The sequence below is a fragment of the Gigantopelta aegis genome, chromosome 3 (genome assembly GCF_016097555.1).
Source record: "Gigantopelta aegis isolate Gae_Host chromosome 3, Gae_host_genome, whole genome shotgun sequence".
NCBI classification, from domain to species: Eukaryota; Metazoa; Mollusca; class Gastropoda; order Neomphalida; family Peltospiridae; genus Gigantopelta; species Gigantopelta aegis.
This window is the reverse complement of record NC_054701.1, coordinates 91,676,048-91,703,810: the sequence shown is the minus strand read 5'-3', so window position 1 is coordinate 91,703,810 and position 27,763 is coordinate 91,676,048. Positions and strand designations below refer to the sequence as shown.

Sequence of the window (27,763 nt, the reverse complement as noted above, 5' to 3'; positions counted from 1 at the left end):
CCTGTACTTGGCTCCAATAAACAATCACAGCTATTCCCACAGCTGTTGATCCAGTATTTCACTCTCATTGGTCATCAATACGAAACGAATGATCCATCAGTCACAGCTGTCTTTAGCCACTATGCTCCCGAGGTATTTCAACACTAATAGTTTACAAGTTTATTGGAGAGGATACATATTTTAATGTCAAAAACAAAAAGATACATTACTTTTAACTACAACAGTCAACAATTACAACCCTTACCATAACTATATTTGTTTTTTGGGTGGTTTTCCATGTGCAAGATTTTTGGAAAGGGCAGTGATGATTCATCACAAAATGATTGAAAGGATAAAGTAATGGGTATATATTTCTCAGTTACCAAAACTGGAGGCCCTATGTTCATAATGAATAGAAGAAATAAACCATATCCAAATGCAGAATCTGAAAGCTAGGGCTAAAATAGCAATCTTGAACTTAAGTGTTTTTTCTAGAACAGACATTGATCATCCAAAATACTAAAAGGTTAAATTAAGAACACAGAAATTGGCACCCAAAATCTGGAGTCACCCAAAACCATTTGAAATTTGCAGCTAAAACTTTGGATGTTTTTTCTTTCTTTTTTGTTTGTGCATGTAAATGCAGTTTTAAAACATGTCATCAAAATCTAAGAGTGTGTGTGAATTGACATGGAATGACCCGTTTCAGAAAACCACACTGATACTTTACTGAGTGTAATGCATGATAAAACATTATTTACAATCATCTTCCCTTAGTCAAAGTGAAAACAAAACACCTTTTCAGAAAAGAAGTTTTAATGAAAGAAAATTTGAAACAAGCAGACAAGTCACACAAAATGGTTTTACTTCTTTGCGTCATGTGTCACGTTTTACAGTGGGCCATCCTTAATGAACAGAATAGAAAAACAACAAAATGCAGACTTCAATGTTAGTTGGGTTCACAAGGACACACAAGAAGCGAGAGGGTGGATTTTCTGTTAATCTCCCTTGAGTGATGACATGCCGGCTCGCATTATCTCGTCCACTAGTAGCAGGTTGGTTGAGATCACAGTACTGAAATATATACAAGGCTCACTTGTAGTAAAACAATTTATCCTAAAACTTACCTGGAATATCCATGTCATAAATCCATGTAATATTTAGTGTATTAACCCGATTAATAATGTGATGCAAATTTAAAACTATATGCTGTGTTGCTGTGAATGAGTAATTTTTTTACCTTGTAAATTCCAAGCAAACAAGATCTGTATAACTGAGATAACGTTTTCATAAGATTTAGTTAAAATGTGTGACGTCAAATTAATTTGGGCTAATCATGACATCGTATTACAGATGGAGGCAACTTCAGTAGTGCTTTACTAAAAATTTAACTAAAATGTTATTTTAGAAGTGTTATAGGATACATAGAATTCACTACTCGTATTTTTTAATATGTAAAATATCAACCTTGTCCAGCTTCAACAAATACCGATTAACCTCAACTCCGTTGATATTTTTCATATTAAAAAATACTTGTGACGAATCCTCCATTTACTTCAAACACACACTCACATAACAGACAAGCATGTGTACACAACACACACCGTGTCTAACTTCAAATTAACAAATTTCTTGTTTTAAACATGGCAATCTTCATTTTGAGAAAGGAAATTTAAGAAATCTGTTACTATGACAATTTTTATTTGTTCCGCATCAAAGATAGAGAGCACAACCAAAAAAGGTCTATAAAATAAAAATATCTTTAAAGGACATGAAGCAGAGATGACTATATTAAAATAAATAGAGCTTATTACCAGTGTTTTTCGGTATTGTCGATATCATGTATTAGGAATAAAAATTGTATTATGCGAGCCTCTAGCGAGCATAATACATTATTTTTATTCCTAATATATGATATTGATGATACCGAAATACACAAGGGTAATAATCTCTTTATCACATAAGCTCAAGCTTAATACGTGTTTTTGCAAACTGTACACGGAACTTTAATTCCAGTCCGCCATTACTAGATATTCAAATGATGTAAGAATATGTGGCGCTGTGTATTTTTGAATGGAAATGACATCAAACTTGAATGACGTCATTTTGGATGTCCTTACATCATTTTGGATGTCCTTACATCAAAATAAAGTTATGCCTAACGTTTTTTGTTTTCTGAATGCTGGACAGCTTTCAGTGTCAAATTGCCATTGAAATGTTTTTATTTGATGACTATGAATGCATACGTCAATCATGGAGTGTCACACAAGTACGTTTGCTTAAATGTCAATAAACCTAGTGCCGAGACCTCGACTAATTTACATCTAATTTGCAAAGTTATCAAATTCTTAAAGTATGTGATCTGAAAAATATCACATACTTTGATTGCACTGAAAATGTAAGATATTATATGATAAATATAATTATGGACAAGTTTCCTAAGCTGCAATGTTATATTTCATAATTCACAATAAACTTGTGTTTAAGCCCATGTACCAGTCTTATTTTACCTGCTTCTAAAGTAATCACACAATGAGCACCTTTCATAAACTCAACTGGAAGTTATTAAAATATAATTGGTTCAACTTACAATCATTAATATATACACATACACAACCCATGCCATGGTCTGGTCCAAACAATTTTACCTTTCTTGTAGAACTATTTCTGGATAAAGAATCCATACTAACCATGAATGTAAAAGTTGTTTCTTGACTCGATAGTTGTCTAGTATTCCGGCATCAACTGGGACCATTGCTTCACCTGTTACGGCACAAACAGAAGGTATCAATAAAAAACCCACACAATTTTAACATCATCTCAAAGACTATTCCTTTTACAAACAGGATAAGAAAGGAATATTGAACATCTAAAAATACCTCATACAGGGGACAATATTTCAAAATTTTAGGTAACTGGATATTGGTTCACATGATTTTCACTGCATAACAGACTATTTCATTACGAGAACTATATTTGCATTAACCAGTGAGTTACCTAATACTAAAATGGTTTTGCACTTCATTCACAATGTATTATAAACAAACCGATTTTGACATGAAATAGTATTTTTGAGTAATGCGAGTAAAATTCTGATTATCAGAAGTTTTAAAGTTTTTAAATATGGGCCTAACATTTCACCATGTAACCCATTGGCATATAACACAACCTTTGACAAACCAGTAATGGGACTGGATTCTTGTGGAAAACAAAACCTCTGCTTGAGGAGATCGATCTTATGAACCAACATAGCTCAGGTAAGCACTCTTAACAACAAACTACATCTTGTTCTTTACAATATGACTTAACATTTCAACATGGATATACAGGACCATCACTTGTTAGAATGCCCAAACAAAAGGGTGTCAGATGTTGGGAGGAATCTTAGTTTAATGACACACAAGTGCATCGTAAATTACAGCTGTTAGCAATCTACAATATAAAAGTTGCAACCTCTACACTTGACATTCAACATAAGCATAATTTATTACAATAGCTGGCCTGATTCAATGAACTGTGTTCACAACAAAGAGATGTAATCCTTAATCCAGTATGTTGATTTTTCCTGTGAGACGTACCAGTTTTAATATCTAAGCCAACCGCCTGAGATGGACCGATGTACTCCTGCTGAAGTTTGACTATCGCCTCCTGTGGATCCAGCCCAGAATTCTGAGCGAGAACCTTCACTATAATCAACAACGCTTCTGCAAATGCCTGGATTCCTGAAGACAATAAAACAATATCATGCTAGTAGTAAAGTTTATCATAACAAAACATTTAGAAAATTGCAAGTTTGACAAAATCTAACTCTGCATATATATATATGTATATGTATATGTATATGTATATGTATATGTATATATATATATATATATATATATATATACTGGTTATAATTTATCTAAATAAAATATAAAATCTTTAATATCCAAACATTGTTGGTAAATAAAAGTAATCTAAATGCGACATCAAGGAAATAAAATAATGAGTAAACCGAATTCTGTTTGAGGTATATACACTCATCAGAAATGAAACATTTTTAGCTCAATCCTATTAAAGGATGTTTATTGTCATTTTGGTATGTATTTAAACTTCAGTAATTTCGTAATAAAATTTACTTTTAGCTGTTGTAGTGCACGCCTGTAATGGGATCCTCCATCCAGGACAGAATTTATTTTTAACACATGGTAATCTTATTAAGTATATTTAAGTAACGAAGAAAGGAAATGTTTTATTTAACGACGCACTCAACACATTTTATTTACGGTTATATGGCATCAGACATATGGTTAAGGACCACACAGATATTGAGAGAGGAAACCTGCTGTTGCCACTTTATGGGCTAATCTTTCCGATTAGCAGCAAGGGATCTTTTATATGCACCATCCCACAGACAGGGTAGTACATACCACTGCCTTTGATATACCAGTCGTGGTGCACTGGCTGGAACGAGAAATAGCTCAATGGGCCCACTGACGGGGATCGATCCCAGACTGACCGTGCATCGAGCAAGCGCTTTACCACTGGGCTATGTCCCGCCCCTATATAAATAACAAGTGCTATCGGATACCAACAAGTGATCTACTACCTGACCTATAAGGACACAACATACCAAGGCCAATTACAAAGCAGAGAGCAATGGCTGACAAAAGCTGCCTTCAAGGGGCACTAATGTTACATATCTTAAACAAAAGCTCAACTGACAAATTACATTCTGCTCCACAACTTGTTGAGAAAAGAAGAAATGTACCTAATCTGGCTCTGCCCTTGACAGTGTCTTTGTACTTCATCAGTTCCTGGTAAGCTGCAATCTCAAACGATCCCGCTCCAGGCAGTACGCAGTCTGCAAAACAAACACAAAACATCAGAAAAAGCTAATAAAATATATACAAAATAGATAAAGCTAATCAAATTGAGAAAAAACTTTTTAAAAAACAGAAAACATGTTTAAAAAGCTATCAAATAGACAAAAAAATGTCATTATATAAACAAAACAAAAAGAAATATTTTTCACCAAAATAAAATAAATCAAATTAAAACTTTACATGGACAAGCTTATTTCGTATATTTGTTATTTCTCACAGCTTGACAGTTATTATCTAATTTACTTAACATGTTAAAATACAATTACATAATGTACATATTTGTAAAAACACAAAGAAAAATCCATTAAGACTGATATTCGCACTGATAAATGTAATTAAGCCACTTACTATCTTCAATGGCGTTTTTCACTGCCCTGAGGCCATCGCGAATGGCGTCCTTGATCTGAGTGATGGTGTGCTTGTTGGGCCCTTTTATCAGGATGGTCACAGACAATGGGTTCTTACAGTCCTCAACAAACGTGTACTTGCTCTCACCCTGAAATAAGCAATCAAATTGTATTCCGACACTCATGTTTGTTGATCATCACTGCTAATCATTGCAATACCTATGGTAGTATATCAAAAGTTATTAGTCAGTCATTTTTAGATCCTTTTTTCATCATTTCAGCCTTCATGTTTAAAATTCTAAAGATATCTGAAACAAAAACAAATTATTTTTCCCCATCAGGTAATAACTTACAAAAAATTAAAAGAGTGATTTGTAAATAAGTACGATAGTTTGACTCTTTTAATGCACAAGATTAAAAAGGATAAAACAAAATGTTTCGCAAGAATTGATATAGTAAAAAGTCATGTTTTTGACATCGAGTCCTACAGTCATTTTTTAGCTTGCTGTATATGAATAATACCAAAGAAAACTATATATATTTAGGTTTTAGTTAAGGGACATTCCTGAGTTTGTTGCATTGTAAGATGTTTCCGACTAATAAAGTATTTCTACGATTAAACTTACATATCAAATATAGTTTCTTGTTGAGAATGTCAGTGGCTGTATATTCAATGTGTTTCTGGTCATCTTAATATTTGTAAGAAGCCCAAACTGGATTTTATCTTCTAATAATTTTGTACGTACAAAAAAATATATTTTAGGAAATAAAATGAAATTTAACCTAATACGATCAGAAACACGTTTAATATAGTCACTAATATATTATGCAGGAAAATATATTGTTAAAAAGTCTCCGTTAGTCGATAACATCTTTAAAATGGCAGCAAACTCAGGCATGTCCCTTTAACAGAGAAACAATATTGATAGAATCTTACCAAAACCTGCTCATAAACCAAACCAGCATAACCAAGGTATTCCGGAATCAAATCATCAACAGAGTTGCAGGCCATTCCACCACAAGCAAGGCCCAGTCTAAAACAAGACATTATTTGGACAATAAAATTTTAGAAAGCAATCTTACAATGATTTAAACTGAAAAATAGGAACTGTACAAAGACGGACAAAAATATAATAATAAATCTAGATAATGGAGATAACTTATAAATTAAAATAAAGTCAGGGAAAGGTATCTCAGATGTCCTAATGTATTACACACCATGTCAAACGATTTCCTCATCCCTTGATATTTCCAGCAGGCCACATTTCTTTTGATCTGCCATTTAAAAGAAAAATCCATCCAAAAACCAGTTGGCCATACTTTACTTCCTATTTCAAACTCTGTAGGCTGCTCCTCAAGTCAAAGCAGCAAGGGATCTTTTATATGCACTTTCCAATACACAGCTTACCAGTACAAAAACAAACAAAGATTGGGATAAGCAAGTTATTTTGTGAGTCCAGCTATAGCCCAGGGCTCATATTATTAAAGCCGTCTTAGCACTAAGCTATCGTAAAACCATCGTAGGCTATGACGTTACTATGGCATATGCTGTAATGATGTCATAGCCTATGATGGTTTGACCATATCTTAGCGATAAGACAGCTTCGGAAATGTGTAGCCAGGTTGGCCTAATTCCAACATGTATTTACAAACACCTAATTTAAAACCATTCTATTGTCTACCTTTCCATGTTGCGCCTCTTTGCCCGTCTCAGTGCTACAATTCCTTCCTTGGCCAGCATGTCCAGGGAAAGTGGATCTACCCCCTTCTGGTTGATGACAACAAAACCTTTGTCATTTCCCTTGCACACCTTCTTCTTGAGGTCGATGATTTTCCTCACTCGGTCGTCGATGAACTTTCTCTCGGCTTCCACCAGCTTCTCCCGTTCATTAGCACTCTTGTAGAAGAAACCAGAGTTCACCTCGCTAAAAAATGTATCGTGCAAGAGTTAAAACAACAAAGAGACCTAAAGTTATGAAAACAGTCACTTTCACTAAACAAGCATTTAATACTAAAACACATAATTCAATGAAATATTCTAAACAAATCATCAAGCATTAAAGCTTGACAATGTCAGCAGTATATTGAAACATAAAAATTAGTTGATGGTGTTAAAAAATTATTACATGCTACAAGTGACAGGCAATATGTTCTAGCAACCTACCTCCCCAAAAATTTAAATAATGATGTTATTTCTTTTCAATGAATATCCTGCAGACCCACTAAACATATAATGATTCTGTGCAGCATCTATTAAAATAAATTGATATAAATTATTTCTCATATTCTAGTGATTAGTCAGTATTTTCTATTACAAAATCTTACATTTTCTTGTATTATTGTAATTTGAGTTTTTAGTTTTTCAACGGACAATCTTACGTTTTCTCGTATTCCAGTGAGATGTTACACGTCAGAATATACGCGTCCTCTACCCTCTTCTTCATATCGGGGTGGCGGGCACCATGGTCCATCACAATGCCGCGAACCAGTCTGAAAATAAACAATACGTACAAATTGAAAATAAACAATGTATACAACTTAAAAATTTATTTGAAAATAAACACTATGTACAACTTAAAAACCAACTATATGTACAATTTGAAAATAAACACTACTTACAACTTAAAAATAAACAATACATACAACTTAAAAATAAAAAGGATAAAAACATCCGATACATTTTTAAAAAGTCTGAATGTTAAACGTCTATGTAACACAGCATGTCTCAACTGATTTTGGAAATGGAAATGACACTATCAGCTGATGACTGAAACATATTTTATTGCTTTTTAAAAGAACAAATGGATTAGGCACGAGTTATACAACTTACTAGGCCTTCTTATTAGGTGTCAGACAAATGGCAGTTGTGTAGGATGTTTAGAGAATGAAAGGAATAGAAAGACTAATCTGGTGTCTTTAACAAATGGTTACTATAACATTTAGTTGACAGAGTATAAACTCCCTGCAGCTGTATAAGTTACTTCTGACAAAAAGCACAAGGGATATTTATAACAAGATCAATTTCAAATCTCTCACAGTAAAGGCAAAGAATGTATCACTGAAACCTATTTTAAATGTTTAATCTGTGGAAAACTATCCCAAGACCAGTACAATCATCAGGGTTTTTCGTCTTGAATTTTTTTTTACTCACGTTGTGTCCATGTCAGTCTTGTGTTGCATCTCCATGATTTCCACCATGTGTAGATCAATCGCTTCGTTAGGCTTGCGAATCGCGAGAACGGCATCCACAACATGCTAAAATATAGCAGGAATGTTAAAGCCTCGGACCCTAGCCATTAGGCAGTGGAACATATTCTCAACTTTTACAGCAATTTTTATCATTACATGGCACATTACACACACAACTTTTGTTAACTGATTAGTGTTGGCAAATCCAATGTGTTTCTGGTCAAAATGATGTTTGCAGTAGTCCAAAATTAATTTAATGTGAAAATAAAAAAGGTAAGTATTTCTCACACTAGGTTCAATGGCTTTTAAACAAATTTCAGAACAATAGATTACACAAAACAAATATTAATTATTATTAAAATGTCTCCAAATAGTCAGGTAAGAGACTACAAAGAGTAAAACTGTTTTATACGAATGTTCAATACTGACCCTCATTAATACCATAGATCTTAGAGATTCCACACCAAGAACCTAACACAAGTATGGACTAGAACACAAAAGGAAGGATATGTTTTATTTAATGATGCACTCGGCACATTTTATTTACGGTTATATGGCATAAGACATATGGTTAAGGACCACGTAGATACAGAGAGAGAGGAAACCCGCTGTCACCACTTCATGGACTACTCTTTTCGATTAGCAGCAAGGGATATTTTATATGCACCATCCCACAGAAAGGATAGTGCATACCATAGCCTTTGTTACACCAGTTGTGGAGCACTGACTGGAACGAGAAATAACCCAATGGGGCCATCAACGGGGATCGATCCTAAACCGACCACGCATCAAGTGAGTGCTTTACCACTGGGCTACGTCTTGCCCCTAAAACAAAATATGCATGGTTACCTCTGGCACTCACCAAATTTACCAATTGTAAATGTCAAAATTTTACTTTAATTTGGTGATTCTTTTTTTTTAGTAATAATTAATACTCGGTTGCAAAATAACTGAAGGCTTCTGCAATTTTTGACATTTAATAGATAATTTGGTGAAATTTTCTGCTCGTCCGGAGCTAGCCCTGACACTGTACCTTTCAATTAGCCATTCACTTCAAGTATTTTCTGCCCAGTGGTAAAGCGTTCACTTGATGCGTAGTCAGTCTGGGATCGATCCCTGTTGGTGGGCCCTTTGGGCTATTTCTCGCTCCAGCCAGTGCACCACGACTAGTATATCAAAGGCCTTGATATGTGTTATCCTGTCTGTGGTATAGTGCATATAAAAGATACCCTGCTGCTCATCGAAAAGAATAGCCCATGAAGTGGCAACAGCAGGTTTCCTCTCTCAATATTCTGTGTGGTCCTTAACCATATGTCCGATGCCATATAACCATAAATAAAATGTGTCGAGTGTGTCGTTAAATAAGACATTTCCTTTCTTCAGGTATTTTCTAATACATCCAGTTCAAGATTACCGCATGGTAACTTACCTCGGTAAGTAGATCAGCAAGATCCTGGTGCACCTTGGTCCTCAGTGATGTCCTGGCCACCTGGATCAGCGTGTCGCGGTCAATCTCACGAGATATCTTCACCTCATCCAGCACCTGTATAAACACAAACACATCACAATTATACTGTCAGTACCGGCCTCTGTGGCATCAAGGTTAAGTCACTGGATGTAATAGTTCTTACACCTGTATAAACACAAACACAGCACAATTATAATGTCAGTACTGACCTCGGTGGCATCAAGGTTAAGTCACTGGATATAACAAGAGTTCTTACACCTGTATAAACACAAAAACAGCACAATTATACTGTCAGTACTGACCTCGGTGGCATCATGGTTAAGTCACTGGATATAACAAGAGTTCTTACACCTGTATAAACACAAACACAGCACAATTATACTGTCAGTACTGACCTCGGTGGCATCAAGGTTAAGTCACTGGATATAACAAGAGTTCTTACACCTGTATAAACACAAAAACAGCACAATTATACTGTCAGTACTGACCTCGGTGGCATCAAGGTTAAGTCACTGGATAGAACAAGAGTTCTTACACCTGTATAAACACAAACACAGCACAATTATACTGTCAGTACTGACCTCGGTGGCATCAAGGTTAAGTCACTGGATATAACAAGAGTTCTTACACCTGTATAAACACAAACACAGCACAATTATACTGTCAGCACTGACCTTGGTGGCATCATGGTTAAGTCACTGGATATAACAGTTCTTACACCTGTATAAACACAAACACATCACAATTATAATGTCAGCACTGACCTCGGTGGCATCATGGTTAAGTCACTGGATATAACAAGAGTTCTTACACCTGTATAAACACAAAAACAGCACAATTATACTGTCAGCACTGACCTCGGTGGCATCAAGGTTAAGTCACTGGATATAACAAGAGTTCTTACACCTGTATAAACACAAACACAGCACAATTATACTGTCAGTACCGGCCTCAGTGGCATCAAGGTTAAGTCACTGGATATAACAAAGAGTTCTTACACCTGTATAAACACAAACACAGCACAATTATACTGTCAGTACTGACCTCGGTGGCATCAAGGTTAAGTCACTGGATATAACAAGAGTTCTTACACCTGTATAAACACAAAAACAGCACAATTATACTGTCAGTACTGACCTCGGTGGCATCAAGGTTAAGTCACTGGATATAACAAGAGTTCTTACACCTGTATAAACACAAACACAGCACAATTATAATGTCAGTACTGACCTCGGTGGCATCAAGGTTAAGTCACTGGATATAACAAGAGTTCTTACACCTGTATAAACACAAACACAGCACAATTATAATGTCAGTACTGGCCTTGGTGGCATCAAGGTTAAGTCACTGGATATAACAAGAGTTCTTACACCTGTATAAACACAAACACAGCACAATTATACTGTCAGCACTGACCTTGGTGGCATCATGGTTAAGTCACTGGATATAACAGTTCTTACACCTGTATAAACACAAACACATCACAATTATAATGTCAGCACTGACCTCGGTGGCATCAAGGTTAAGTCACTGGATATAACAAGAGTTCTTACACCTGTATAAACACAAAAACAGCACAATTATACTGTCAGCACTGACCTCGGTGGCATCAAGGTTAAGTCACTGGATATAACAAGAGTTCTTACACCTGTATAAACACAAACACAGCACAATTATACTGTCAGTACCGGCCTCAGTGGCATCAAGGTTAAGTCACTGGATATAACAAAGAGTTCTTACACCTGTATAAACACAAACACAGCACAATTATAATGTCAGTACTGACCTCGGTGGCATCAAGGTTAAGTCACTGGATATAACAAGAGTTCTTACACCTGTATAAACACAAAAACAGCACAATTATACTGTCAGTACTGACCTCGGTGGCATCAAGGTTAAGTCACTGGATATAACAAGAGTTCTTACACCTGTATAAACACAAAAACAGCACAATTATACTGTCAGTACTGACCTCGGTGGCATCAAGGTTAAGTCACTGGATATAACAAGAGTTCTTACACCTGTATAAACACAAACACAGCACAATTATACTGTCAGTACTGACCTCGGTGGCATCAAGGTTAAGTCACTGGATATAACAAGAGTTCTTACACCTGTATAAACACAAACACAGCACAATTATACTGTCAGTCCTGGCCTCAGTGGCATCATGGTTAAGTCACTGGATATAACAAGAGTTCTTACACCTGTATAAACACAAACACAGCACAATTATAATGTCAGTACTGACCTCGGTGGCATCAAGGTTAAGTCACTGGATATAACAAGAGTTCTTACACCTGTATAAACACAAACACAGCACAATTATAATGTCAGTACTGGCCTTGGTGGCATCATGGTTAAGTCACTGGATATAACAAGAGTTCTTACACCTGTATAAACACAAACACAGCACAATTATAATGTCAGTACTGACCTCGGTGGCATCAAGGTTAAGTCACTGGATATAACAAGAGTTCTTACACCTGTATAAACACAAAAACAGCACAATTATACTGTCAGTACTGACCTCGGTGGCATCAAGGTTAAGTCACTGGATATAACAAGAGTTCTTACACCTGTATAAACACAAACACAGCACAATTATACTGTCAGTACTGACCTCGGTGGCATCAAGGTTAAGTCACTGGATATAACAAGAGTTCTTACACCTGTATAAACACAAAAACAGCACAATTATACTGTCAGTACTGACCTCGGTGGCATCAAGGTTAAGTCACTGGATATAACAAGAGTTCTTACACCTGTATAAACACAAAAACAGCACAATTATACTGTCAGTACTGACCTCGGTGGCATCAAGGTTAAGTCACTGGATATAACAAGAGTTCTTACACCTGTATAAACACAAACACAGCACAATTATACTGTCAGTACTGACCTCGGTGGCATCAAGGTTAAGTCACTGGATATAACAAGAGTTCTTACACCTGTATAAACACAAACACAGCACAATTATAATGTCAGTACTGGCCTTGGTGGCATCATGGTTAAGCCACTGGAAGTAAGGCTGGACAGCAATGGGTTCAGATCCTGGTACAAGTTATCATACAGAACGACCTACCTACCACTCCCACTGTCTGTCCTTCCCTCTCAACCAACTAATTATTCTGGCCACACCATGCACTGACCAAATTCCTAATAATTTGTTAAGATTAAAAGAAACCCAGGGTTTATAAAATCCACTAGCCATGGGATCAGTGATTTAATTTTTTTATTAGCCACGATTAAAAATTCACTAGCTCTACTTTACTTTAAGTTAATAAAATTTTACTAAATAATAGTTACAATCAGATATGTCACCTAAACAAGATGAAGATGAAAAACACTAACATTGGGGTGTTGGGGTGGGGAAAGGATATTCATATTAACAAAATAAGACTTAAACCGCAACATTTGACCCAAACAATTCACTAGCCGTCGAGCATGGCAATAGTTTTTATTTACTAGCCCAACATTGAATATCACTAGCCATGGAAGTGGGGCTACCATAATCTAGAAGCCCTGAATTTTAAAACAATAATTTCCCATTTTAAAAAAGATCTGTGTTTGAAACAAAATATAATCTGCTAATGATTCTCATCCCTGTATGTGCATGTTCCAATCCAGGATCTTTTACAGGGGGGTCTACATGTAACCACTTAAATGGAAGTTGTCTATTATCAGTGAATACACTTTAATAATTTGAGTCATCCTTGAGTTGGGGGTAGAGTCCAGACCCCCATGAACACCCACCTGATGTGTACTTAATTTACAATCAGTAATTCTCTGCTAACAGAAGTCAACACTTGACTAATCTCACCTCTAAAGCTTTGTTTCTGGCCAGTTCAAATCCTTCAGTGATTAGTCGAGGATGAAGACCCTGAAACAAGAAACACCAGAGTGATAGCAAACAACAAGAATCACTCACAACAACTACCAGCCCTGTAACTACTCTTACGTTTTACTACATTAACAACAAGAATCACTCACAACTACCAGCCCTGTACCTACTCTTACGTTTTACTACATTAACAACAAGAATCACTCACAACAACTACCAGCCCTGTACCTACTGTTATGTTTTACTACATTAACAACAAGAATCACTCACAACAACTACCAGCCCTGTACCTACTCTTACGTTTTACTACATTAACAACAAGAATCACTCACAACAACTACCAGCCCTGTACCTACTCTTACGTTTTACTACATTAACAAGAATCACTAACAACAACTACCAGCCCTGTACCTACTCTTACGTTTTACTACATTAACAACAAGAATCACTCACAACAACTACCAGCCCTGTACCTACTCTTACGTTTTACTACATTAACAACAAGAATCACTCACAACAACTACCAGCCCTGTACCTACTCTTACGTTTTACTACATTAACAACAAGAATCACTCACAACAAACAAATGAACAAATCAACTAGTTGTGAAAACTAAATTCTTTGCATTTTCATAAAACTTCCTTCATAACATAACAGCAATTTATTTGCAATAAAATAAAGATAGTATGCAGATTGTGCTGAAGCACCACTTACACACAAACAGATTCTCACCTCAGCAATGTAAAGATCTGCTTGCTTGAGCAGCTCTCCAATTATGAGAACGTTTGACGTCGTCCCATCTCCAGTGATGTCATCCTGCGCTGTTGCGACACGAGCTATCAAAGAAGCAGTCGGATGTTGGATTTGCTGTGAACAAAATGTACATAAATTTGTGTAAAAAAAACCACCTAAAAAAACATACGACTCAATGAAATTAGGGGTCCCAGGCATCCCAGCCACTTGTACATATTAAAATATAGGAAATATAGGAATTTGCATACCAAAATATAGGAGTTTTATAGGAATTTTGAGGTCATATATAGGAGTTTTATAGGAATATTAGGACCGATTATCATGATTATAGGCATTTTACACTAATTCTAAAGACATTTACATTACTAATGGTATGTTCTTACCTTACGTATGTACACAAGATACCATCTACTACCTCAACAAATATATACTAAGGCTTGCCAGCAGTCCATGCCGATATCCAGGACACTTTGAAAGTTGAGGTGAGCAGGATCTTGATTGGCACTTGATACAGATCTCCCACATTCAAAGCATCTTCTGAATTTCTCATTCCTAATCGAGCTGGCGACGAAGACGGACGCTGTTCCATGCTCTCTCGTGTTCCCCCCGTGCCTAATTGCTTATGGGATGCTGATAGAGTACCGTGTTGCGTACACCGGGCAACCGTGACTTTGGTGCACGGCGACGCTGCTCCACAGAAGGAGGGATGAGGACCAAGGAAGAGGAATCGTGCACCAAGGGAGGCACAGGGGGATCAAAGTTGGCGGCTCAACCGCCAGCGGCAGTCCTTTCTACGTCGTCGCCCCAGCCCGACTGGACAAGCCAGCCGAGAAAACCCAGCCAGCGAAGTCTGATGAGTCGACACCAGGAGAGGAGCTGAACATCGCCATGTGCGAGACTCCATGGCCGGTGTCGCCCGTCCCTGCACCTTCACGTTCGACTCTATCGAGACCCCCACCCACGAGGAACTCCACTGAGACGAACAAGAAAGTTGGTGTTGTGAAACGGAAGGCTGTCACTCCCCTGAGTGACCAGCCAGCCAAGGCACGGCTTTCCGCCTCTGGCCGAGGCAGGGACTTTGCCACATGGAGTCTCATTGTCAGCAAGATCAAGATACACCACATGTGGGCTCACTGCCAGGAGGTATCCAAGAGGGAAGTTTCAGTGATTCCCTGACGGCAGTGAGGTGGCCATCCACGATACGGACTTACGAGACGGGAGGCTCTGTCTAGTAGTGACGACACGCTGGGAGGGTCTGTACAGACAAGGAATCCTTTTCAGGGATATGGACAACAACACTGTCCACAGAGTACTCAAGATCATTGCCTGCGTCCATTACATCGAGCTAGCAAAAACCCTGTTAGGTCAAAGGTGGAGGAAACTTGTGCCACACTTCAACGGCAAGCAGTTCATCTCATCTCTGTTGGGGCCAACCTCCTCAAGAACAAAACAGCCGTAACGAGGCAACTCACGTGGACATATAGATCAGACTTTAAACTTTTAGACCTTCGTTCAAAATTTTATGTCGAAATTATATATTTTTTAATATTATTAAATAGTCCGATACTCTCTGCTTTCTCTTATTTATTTTTGGACTGTCCTTCTGAAATGCTCCAAATCACATAAATATTCGGCAGAGCAGTCAATTCTTTTTATTTGTGGCCTTGTAACTTTTTATTTTTAATTCTATTAACTTTTTTTAGTAATTGCTATTTTTAAAATTCTGCCCATTTTCAACACGTTAAAATAGTTATCTATCTATCTGAATTTCTGACAGGCTGGCTGGCTGCCTTTCACTGCGATATAACTCAGTAACATATTTTATTAATCGGCATTTTGGCAAAGCAATTGACTCAAATATAGGAAATGAATCTCAATATAGGAGTTTTATAGGATCCTATAAAAAATATAGGAAATATAGGAGATCTGGGGTCCATTCACAATTATGAATTTTTTACAAGCGTACTCATCACCATCCAATATATAATGTATGTTGTCATCAACTCTCTCCATTCTTCCCAATCATATAGTTTGGTCACTCATAAAACTGCCGATATAAATAAATATTAACTCTGGTATAAACCGCACCCCTTGTTTTTAGACCAAGTTCTGACCTTTGTTCGTACATAAACCGCACCTTTAAATAAGCCGCACCTTTAAATAAAACCACAATCTTAATTACAGTTAATTATTGTTTGTATTTAATAATAATAAAGAGATCCATTCTCCCTTAAATTCAAACAATAAATTATTGTTAATGGGAAAGTTTCGTAAACAAAACACCGTCGACAAACCCTGCTATTTTTACAAAAATACGAACAAGAACTTCATAATGCTAATTTCATAATCTTGCATTAGTTGCAAAGAAAAAAAAAAATACATGATAATATTTTATTTGTCCCAGTATGATTACAAAGCGTGAACCAAAAAAAAGAAGAGCACAAGTGAAAATGACTAGTAGATCTACTCACTTGATTGCAAAACACGTGTTTCTCTGTAACCTAACTAGCGTGCCGTGTACAAAAATTACATAATTTATTCAAACGAGGTCGGGTCAAGCTGGATATGTGGCAGTGAACCGAAACTAAGCACAGTCCTATCGATTGTTTACAGTTTTGACATTGTTTTATAACTTTCAAATGACGGCCTTTAATTAAAAAAAAAAAAAAAATATATATATATATATTTGCCGAGAATTATATATGTATAATTACATGTAATATAACGAAATACATTACAACATTATGCTCTGTATAAATTAGCGGGCTAATTAGATTGGAAATGTCGACATTTAATACAAACATTACCGCTACTCCGATTATGTGATTTTAATTCGCAAGCTTTGTACTAAACTTAAATTTTGATATATTAATTAAAAACATTACAAACAGGTTAGAAACAGTGGCGTTAAAGATATCAAGAAACTGTTTTGATGTCCTTGTTAAGGTCCGGCTTTTGCAATTGGCCATAAATGGCCGTGACAGTGTAATTGTATCACGTGACATTGTTTAGGCTGCCACTGGCTTTTTATCTGCAATATCGAACATGGGTGTGTTTACTACAAAGTATAACAACATTACTTTGTATAATGAGGAAAGTTACATCATTTTAGAACATCTGACAAACACATCTGATGCACTTCTAGCAATAAATGTTACAGAAATCAAACTACGAAAGTTTGCGGACGAGTCAATTTTTTGAAACTAAGTATAACAATACACAAGTGATGTATTGTTTCTAGCCTGACTAGACTATTAATAAAGAGCCATTCCATTGTAGTACTTCAGTCCCAGTCATTTGGTATGCTATATTATTATTATGAGAATGAAAAAAAAAGTTCTGGTTTATATGCACAGCGGTCACCGTAAAATTCATAAATAATGCACACCGTTTTATAAACCACACCTTGTAATTCACAGTAAAAAAAGTTGCGGCTTATATGCAAAAAAATACGGTATATCGTGGACTGGCTTAGAGCAAAATAATTGACATTGATCCAAGACAATACGAAAATAAGTCACAAGAGGCATTATAAATTTAAAAAGGCAAATAAAATTCACCCAAAAATCCCTTACCATGAGCATAAAATATAATGTATTAAACATTTTATATTTCCTTTATTTCAAAACTAAAAGTTGTACATACAGCTTGTCAGTTATACAATATAATATATGAATTCTCAATTCTTAAAGGCATATTGTCAGACCACTGACCTATTTAATGGTCTAACAAAGTCTTACGTTAACAAAAATTATTTGATTTGTCCCTAAATGTACTTCATTCAACCATCTTCATAAACACCACACTCCATTTATTAATGATATTTTTACAGGTCCATAATTCAAAAACTAAAATTGCCTAGAGGATTGACATGGATTTCATTCCATCATAGTTTAGTTAAAGTGATGCGATAGCTAGATTTGTTTTCAACAATTAATGCAATTTTTATTTATTATCTATTTTTAGAGAAATAAGGTCCTTAAATCTGTGTCAGTATGCCTTTAAAGAATGTAACACATATTACATGTGATTCAATAAAAAAAATTAATATTAAAATATTTCATCATTTTCAAAATTTTAATTCACATTAACTTAGAGAGTCCTCTTGCATAGTTACCATTTCATGAAGCAAGACATTTCCATCTTTTGTCAGTTTTATGTCTCCTGCTCCAGAAACCAACCTGTAAAGTAGAAAATAATGCATTAATTTATCAGGCCATATAAAAAATAGTTGGTGATCACTTCCTACCGCTCACTCAAGAATTTTTATTTTATTTTAACCAGTATCTTGTACTTTCAAAATAGTGACCCGCTACTAAGACCAATGTCAAGTTTAAGTAACAGGATTGTAGAAAAATGCACTTCCACTCATTTTACAAACATGAAATATTGGAGTGCCTTCCTTTGGCATGCAGTCGATTCGTCCACTGGACAATTCGTCCACTGAGGAACTCGAGACGATTCGTCCACTACCAAAAATCAGTTCCGGACGATTAGTCCACTGGGTTTTTATTTCCCAAGTACATTTCATCCATGAATTAAATAATGTGTACTACATGTACGTGGGGGCTAAATAAATTATTAGATATATATTTTACCCCGTATTTTTTTTTGCTGTGTCATAAATTTACAAAGGTGAAAATAAATTATATTGCATTAGATTACGCTTGATAGATGTTTTTGTAACAATGCTCTGCAGACATAATTCTTTGGCATTTCTATTTATTCGGTTGTTTGTTTCTATAATGTACGCCTTTCACGCTACATGTCGTAGGATGTTTTTAGTACAATATGCCCAGTAAAGATAGTCTTTAGCCCTTCCCTTTCAACTTGTTTGGTTTCTGTTTGCTTTACCAATTAAGTGTACAGGTGTCCTCTATTGTGACATTGTGAAGTAATTAGTAATGCAGGCTCATTACTGCTTAAGCTTGTTTCACCAAGTTGAATCCAGTAGCGTCTAAAACAACACGCCTTATTTCAAAGCTGCACCGCTAACTACCTGTATTTACATGTCGTACCATGTTAGTAGTACAATATGACCAATAAAGATACTCTTTAGCCCTTCCCTTTCAATGTGTCTGGTTTCTGTCCGCATGATAATGAATACAAACAGTTAATAAAAACTGGATATTAATGTTGAATTCTAACTATTTTACTTTTTTGGTTATAGTATACCACAAAATAATGTTAAGAAACAATTACAATGTCAAAGAAATAACTATTAATATGTTTGAAAAAAATGCAGTCATCGAGTGGACGAATAGTCCGAGGTGAGTGGTGTAACACTATCGGTTTATCATGCACTTCACGGTAATGCGTAACCTTTTGTAAAAACTCTCGCGAGATCTCGTTTACATAAAACATGGCTCTTTGAGATCAGTTTGTATTTTCAACATAATCTCTAAATGTTGTTACATGGTGGCAGTGCGGAAGAGATGTATGCAGACGACTGTGAGCATCTCTAGAACTCTCGCAAAAACATGTATGTAGCGAATCTCTTTGTTGTTGCCGAGTAGGAAACGTAAAACGTCTGCTAAAGCCGTTCGCAGCTGCAACGGAACCGGTAATGTGCATGTTGCACAGAATCGCTTTGTAGCCACTCTATTCTTTCATTGAAAGAATGTAGTAATGTTTTACACAGTAACTATGATTTACTGAAACTGATTTCTGTTTGAAATACGACTTTATTAAACTTCTACTGTGTTAGTGGAAATAGCTCTGAAGTGCCGAACTGTGGTATGTTCCTTGGCATCTGTTCGTCGTAAGCGTGGGAAATTAACTGAATTGCCAAACTGTTGGCTTTGCATAAAAGTGCAAGGTATCATGCAACAGCTCCCGATGTTCTGGGTATACAGGGGTGAAAATGTCAGTATGGAGTTCAGGGTGTACCATACGTATTGCATCACATGCATGAGTGTCCATGTCAACTAACATTTCTGGATGGCTCTGACATTCCTGAAGAAAACTGTACAGTTGTTAAGTGTCTGGTACAACTCTAAGTACTTGGACTTGTTGCCTACAATAAGGGAATGATATGGTCCTGTAACTTTAATGTACATAATGGCCAACGCTTGGATAATAGTAATTAATTAGTCTTGGACTGGTTAAATCAAGGTGAACAGACACCAACTTCTGGTTTGCTTTGTCCTTAATACCTTTTACCTTTGTTTCTAAAAGGTCAGTCAGGTCTTTGAGATGGTGGATGATATGAGCAGCTGTGGCAAATAAGGCATTAAACCAATTATCTCTGTAATTTCCCATGATAGATTTGATACCCTTTTGTTGACAGACACCATTCCAAAGATCTTTCAGGCCCAAATGATCCCCGGCTGGGCCAAATGTTTCGGCTGTCATGCGGATGGCTCTTTCAGCTGCTAAGGTTTTACCAAATCTCCAGAACTGTCCACTGACATCTCGTCCTAACTTTCCATCAACTTTAAGTTCAGTTTGTTGAGACTAAGTTCTTGACGGCTGTAACTGTGAAAACCTAGCAAACAGTGTGCCATGCAGAAAAAATGGTAAACAACCCGTCCTTGCTGGTCTGACTTTGCTGCTTGCAGAAGTTCATCCCACCACTCACAAAGTTTTCTATCACTAGCCTTTTCATTAGAGGCACGGTCGCTCATTAGAAATGTTAACTTTGCCATAACATCCTCAATGAATTTATCCTCGGGTGAATCAGACTGAACCATGTCCATGACTATGAGCTTCCGTAATTTCCTTTAGTTTATTCTGAAATACTCTAACAATGGTGTCTGAATCTTCAGTTGCTATCTTAGTGAAACCTAATGAGATCATTTTCCCTGACTGGACAGTGATAGCAGTGTAAGAATCTGCTCCTTCCAACGAGTTGTCCCATCTTTATTTCCACCCCAATGAGTTTCTTTCAATAGTTCTCCAATGTATCGCTAGGCCAAATATTGAGCTTCATCAGTAATGTTCACACAGACTTGTCTTGAAGGAACTTGAGAATCCTTCAGTTCACAGCCTGTATTACTTTACCAATTTTTTCCGTTGACACATCAAGCGCCACCATTTCTAAAACACACATTCTGATATTGTCTGAGAATATACGATTATGCTTCATGTCAGGTCGCTTTCCTTTTTCTTCACTAATCTTTGCAGTAGCTATCACAAGCTCATTTTTCTAAATCTCTAATATCACCTGAAAGTTCCATAATAATTCCTTTCAAAGAAGCTTGACTTATCATCCAGTTGTTCGTCCTGATTTTGCACTAGAAATGTAGTTTCTTGTACTTTGATTTCATTTTCTGTTCAAGCTGCTTTTCTCTTTTCAACCGAATTATTTTCTGCTCCATTTCTTGAATTTTGGTATCCTTCTCCTGAGCTGCCTGCTCTAGTTTTTGTATTTTCCAACGACAAACGAGTAATTTCTTTCTGGAAACTAGGGCAGTTTTTCTACATTTCTTCATGTTTTTAGCACTGACTTTCCCTACCTCTGCTTCAACTTCAGCTAGTTTTGCCTTGGTTTCACTCAACACCGATTCATAATGTTTAATTTCACGTTTCACATTGTATATTTCTAAATTATCCCTTTTCTTTTCAGAAACAGAAGTGCGATCGCAACTCTCAAGATTTACAATGTTGTCCTTTTGTGGATTAATTCTATGTCCCTGCACTTGGTTGTTTAATATCTATAACAAATTCTTTATCCTTATCAACAGCACGGTCTAAAGTTTCACATCTATCTAACAGGGTTCATACACTTCAAATGGTTTTATTTTCCAGGACTTTTAAGGGCTATTTTCGTTCATTTTCCAGTACTATTTTACCTTTTTCCAGGCGTCTGAATATATGACTTGGAAAGAAGTTTTTGTTTAATGACACCATAGCAGATTTTTTAGTCAGTGGCTGCTATGTCTCCAACATACAATACTTGTTACACACGGTCTACAGTAGTCACACCCCACTCTGGATATAACTTATGGATGGTAAAGTTGTAAACTAAAACTGTTGAAATAAAATATTTTATTAACTATATTTGTTGTACACTGTACAAAATAGTGATATAAACATGTATCTAATACTCAAATAGAATACATATATATATACACACACACACACACTTATTTATTTATTTATATATATATATATATATATTTTTTTTTAATAAATATATATATATATATATATAAAAATAAATTTAAAAAAAAGGTATGAAACAGTTTAGAACGTTTATAATTATTGGTGTGATCTAAACCGGTCTTGTCCACGCCTCCTTGTGGAATTTTTTGTTAATTAAATCCTTGCAGCTAAAGCTCAGCTGCTAAATCAAAGCGTGTTGCACGTGCGCCTTCTGAAATATACATCTCCTTTGTTTTGGCTTGGCTCAAGTAGATCGAATAAACATAGGCGACACCACCAAAAGAAACAAGTGTAACAATGTTATACACTGTTACAATTGTTGAAAGGAGATCTTTGCAAATCTCTATGGTGTTAAACTCATTCTTAATCTCACGTTCATCGATGGGGTTTATTTAAAGATATGGGCTTCTTTCCGGTCAAATGATTAATCATGGTCACGACTCGCCGCACAGCATTCAGACCCAAGCGGTGGACCATTGTTAAAGCGATAGCTCACTTTGTGAGGTGTCAATTCCTACTTAATTATACACCGTTTAATTAACTTTACGAGCTAAATGGATTATTCAGTTACTCGAATTTGTCGGGATTTAACAGGTCCATAAAATTATTTACATGCAAGTAGTCAACTTAGACGCGTGCTTGTTTTTCAAAAAATAACATTTTTTAGTCACCTGTCGTTAAACGTACACTTTTCGTTAGGCATTTTCGCAGAAGTGATTTACACATCTACCCGTTTTTCTTTTTCTTTTTTTTAATGTCATACTGGTATATTTTTTTGATCAGGATTCCATGCTTGAAGAATTGTGTCGCCATCTCAATTAAGGTTATCTACTCGAGCACCACTACGCCTATCTATAAACCAAATAAACCAACACAGTATTTCCTGCTTAACAACTGACCAATGGCAGTCGACCTCATTATAATCATCGATGCGGTTAGGTATTGTTTTTATTGGGGGGTTTCTTTCTTTCTTTTGGGGGAGGGGTACCTAAGTCAAACGCGATTATTTATGTATTTGTAACATCACTAAAAAAAAATTAGAAACAAAATTTCAAATTTCCAGAACTATCCAGGAGGTAAACTGACTTTTCCAGGACATTTAAGGACTTTCCAGTGTAAAAAAAAAATTTAAGCACTTTCCAGGGTTTTCCAGGATGCGTGCGAACCCTGATCTAATGAAACCTCAGCCAAGATAGGCATGTCATTGTCCGGAAATTCGGCATCGCCACCACCCGATGACAGAGTTCCACTCCCTAACTGATGTCCACGGTCTTCATGTACAGTATCCTGTTCTGTTCCCTCACTGCCCAATGCTGAAAATACAGGGACCCCATTTGCTGGCAATTCAAATAAATGTTTTTCTAATGCAACAATGTCTTGTGTTTTCTTTTTTGTGCGTAACTTATCCTGTTGATTTCTTACTTTAGACACAGCACTGTGTAGTTTTATTCTAAATGATTTTGAGTCCATGGTCTCTGACTTAAATAGTGCAGAAGGAATTAACTTGAGCAGCCATTCCTCTAATGTAGCCCATGACATTTGGTGGCACTTTACATAACAACTGATATCAAGAATTAGTCCGTTTGTAAAAGCATCCTGGTTTACTCTCACAAAGCTTCCCGACAAGGTCCTCAGATCGGAGTTGAGCCACCTTACAGAAATTGTCCAGGCATTCTTTCTTTTTGTCAGCCATGGTTTTCACCACTACACTGGACAGAAATTTAAAAAATTAAATTGGACATTATTCAGAAATTAAAACATATATATTTTACTTACTGAATAATGTCTAATTTAAAGATAATAATATGTATATTTTTTAATTACTGAATAATGTCCAATTTAATTTTTTCCTATTATATTTATATAGAAATATAAAAATATTATCTAGGCCCAACCTCACATTGACTGCAATCATTTGAAAAATCAAAACAAGAGATCCATCAACATAACCTCAACCCTTTCTCAAAACGTGCAATAAATAATTACAACTAGTCTAGTCCACTATCCAATTTAAAATTAATTATATCAGCAAAGTGGCATCAATTGGACTCAAAAGTAAAACAGGATGGCTGGGGAATCTATATTAAAAAATCTAAAATCTACGGAATAAATTATCAGATATTATAAAAAAACTTATTGAATCAAGACTAGAGCAATCATTTTCAAAAATAACCACGAAAAATCCACAGCTGACAACATGAAACAGAACCTGATCTACCCTCAACTTCATTGTTTACATCGCTAAATAGAACCGTCCAACCAATCAGAACATGCCATTTCAATCACAAGACACACACAACGGCCCCACAGAGGGGATCGGTGGTGATGTGGCAGTAGACTCTACCGTCATGAGCATGCATCTCAACATATGGCCGATAAAAAATTGGCGTTGAGCAGAAGTTTCAAACTTCAATCGCCGATGCGCAGGGTTAAATTACGCTCAATTATGGTGAATTTTTTTTGGCAAAAACAGCCTTCAACTTACCCCTAAAATATCTCCGGACCAAGCGCAGATATCGCCATGCTGTTTTTCCCTACATGATTTGTAACAGCTCCTCTAACTGGCTGAGAAGTTTCAGCTCGCTGCAACGTCAGTAACCCTTGCGGAATTCCAGGTATTCCACAGTACTTTTTATAGACTCGTCCATACTATCGCGGCTGCACTCACGGAGAGCAGACTAACTTCATAAATCAGTATCTTGCAAAGTATATGGAATTTACGAAAAAGAAAAACATAAGAATATTCCTCGATAAAATCTGATTTTATTAGAAATAAATTCATGGATTTTACTGTACACGGTAATTGCTACAATATCAAAAGTTTTGATGGAGGGGCTGGTGACCTGATTTCACTGCTGCAGATCGGGACCGTCTTGCATTGCTACTAGTATATTCATGAACGGTCAAGCAGAACATTTGTGAAGAATTTCACAGTATGAACGGTCACCTATATGAGTTGATATTCATGAACTGAAATTTCATAACTGACAGTGTGGTAGTATTAATTTTAACTTGTATTTTGGAGTTTCTGATTTAATCTTTCTTAAAGCTATTAACCAGAGTTCGACAAATCCGCTAGCCCGACGCCCGTGGCTAGTGGTTTTTAAGTTTGGGCTAGTGAGAAACGTAAAACCACTAGCCCGCAGGCCTAGTGGTTTCCACCTCCCTCCTTATCGCTCGATCGTGTTGTTTTTTGTTTTTCTCTCAGCTGAAATTTCGTTTAATAAATTTGATTGTGATGTTTGTCATCGAATAATATCAACAACGCAATCAGTATATAATAATAATCCACTTGAATTAGGTCTGCAAACTGCAGTAACATGCTATCTCTACATCGCCACAGTTACAGCATGCATTTTTTATTTTTGCCCTTTCAAGTTTCTGGCACAGGAAATAAGTCTAATGACATGCGTGTTTTGATTGGTTGGACACGTCACGTGGTAGTTAATCTCGCACATATGTTTTAGGCCAAGAACTTGGAAATCACCAATCGCGACGACAGGTTAATCTCAATGAAGTAAACCCCAGTCATGCTTTGAATTTCAGTTTGTTTTATTTACCTATTGTTTTCTAATTTAAACTTCGCTGACATGTGGTTATCGGCAATCAGGAAAACAATTTACTTTAATGGTAACCGCACATGCAATGATTCTGCTTGACCTATTACGTGTAGCGGTCTGGATAATGCGTCACAGCTGCTGATACAATATGATACCTTTTTTGTTCATTAATTAACAACGGATTAGATGTCGCCGTTATATTTTTTGATATATCAGTCTGACACGGGATAATGCCCTGTATTTGAGCAATTGGCATCACCGTTCCTGGCGACATAAATAGTAGGGCCCTAAATGTATAACCCACTACCGAATACACTGAACCATGTATTACCGTGTGTCACACTGTCGTTCTCTCATTTAAATTTAATTATTTTGACAGTGGTTTTAGATATCAACCATGAGTTTGCTCAATTATTTTTCCCCGGAGGGAGGGCAAAAGCGAAAACAGGACAATGACGATGTATCACATTTGACAAAAAACCAAACGTACAACACGACAAAAAACTGAAAGTTACAACATGATTTAAGTGTTTGTTTTATTTTACTGTTATACTCGTAAATGTGTTATGTTACAAAAATTATATAAAAATCCAGTTATAATTGATCAGGAATTTGGGCTAGTGCTTTATCTTGGTGGGCTAGTGGTTTTCACAAACCCACTAGCCCTGTGGCTAGTGACTTTTAAAAATATTTGTCATACTCTGTATTAACAAGTTGTCACATTATTATTATTCTGAACAACTTAAAGAACTGAACCTTTAGGTTCTCATAGAGGCAAGGATGTAACTATCGGTTTATCATGCACTTCACAGTAATGCATAACCTTTTGTAAAACTCTCGCGAGATCTCGTTTACATAAAACATGGCTCTTTGAGATCAGTTTGTTTCGGTTTGTATTTTCAACATCTCTAAATGTTGTTACAAGTGGATGAATCGTCCACCGTCTGGAAAGCCTTCCTTTGATGTTTTAGGGATACGGTTAGAGTTAGTCTTTAGAGCTTTTGATATAGAGGGGTACGGGTCGAACTTTCTGGAATTGATCCTAGACCACCAACTGCACAAGCAAGTGGATGGGTGGATTAGTCAATGGGCCTACCGACAGGTATCGATCCTAGACTGACCACGCATCAAGTTACATTCCGAACCCAAGATAAATATCAAGGGATTAAGTATGTTGGTTTTTACTATGTCACTGTTGCTAGGCAGATGTGATGTTAATGATTCATTTGAACATGGTAATAATGAAAATATTCCTACTATTTTCATTCCTACTACTACTACTACTAGTAAAAAGATAACCATATGATATTATCAGAAACGAACATATTATGTATAAATTAAAAATATGACAGAACACACCGACTAAACACCCCAAAACGTGTACCCAAACTGGTTACCGGTAGTTTCAAGGCGTGCAAGCACGTGTTGCCAGTCGAGGGTTATTTCCAAGTTTTATTAGATTACAAATGGGAACAAACTTACATCTTCATGGTCCCTTTAGGACCAAGATTACTTCGTAGTACATCCTGTAAACCTTTTGCTGCGCTAACATTGACCGCCAGAGCTTGGGCAGCTCTAGCTACTTCAGCTTTTGGATTCAATGATTTCACCGCCGACATGTTTATCGAAGACCAAACACCTTTGTTATTACG

At 36.3% G+C, this 27,763-nt stretch overlaps 1 protein-coding gene across 1 annotated transcript; it reads right to left on the bottom strand.

The window, feature by feature from the left end:
• Positions 1 to 777: 777 nt before the first annotated feature.
• Positions 778 to 27,763, bottom strand: LOC121369339 (T-complex protein 1 subunit zeta-like). Its single transcript, XM_041494335.1, has 14 exons — positions 27,594 to 27,763; positions 18,563 to 18,626; positions 14,425 to 14,559; positions 13,672 to 13,731; positions 9,810 to 9,923; positions 8,343 to 8,446; positions 7,571 to 7,681; positions 6,874 to 7,116; positions 6,129 to 6,225; positions 5,193 to 5,340; positions 4,730 to 4,822; positions 3,558 to 3,701; positions 2,670 to 2,742; positions 778 to 1,053 (listed from the first exon to the last, which is right to left on the bottom strand). Exons 1-14 carry the CDS (start codon positions 27,728 to 27,730, stop codon positions 978 to 980), a joined length of 1,599 nt encoding a protein of 532 aa, XP_041350269.1. The 5' UTR covers positions 27,731 to 27,763; the 3' UTR covers positions 778 to 977.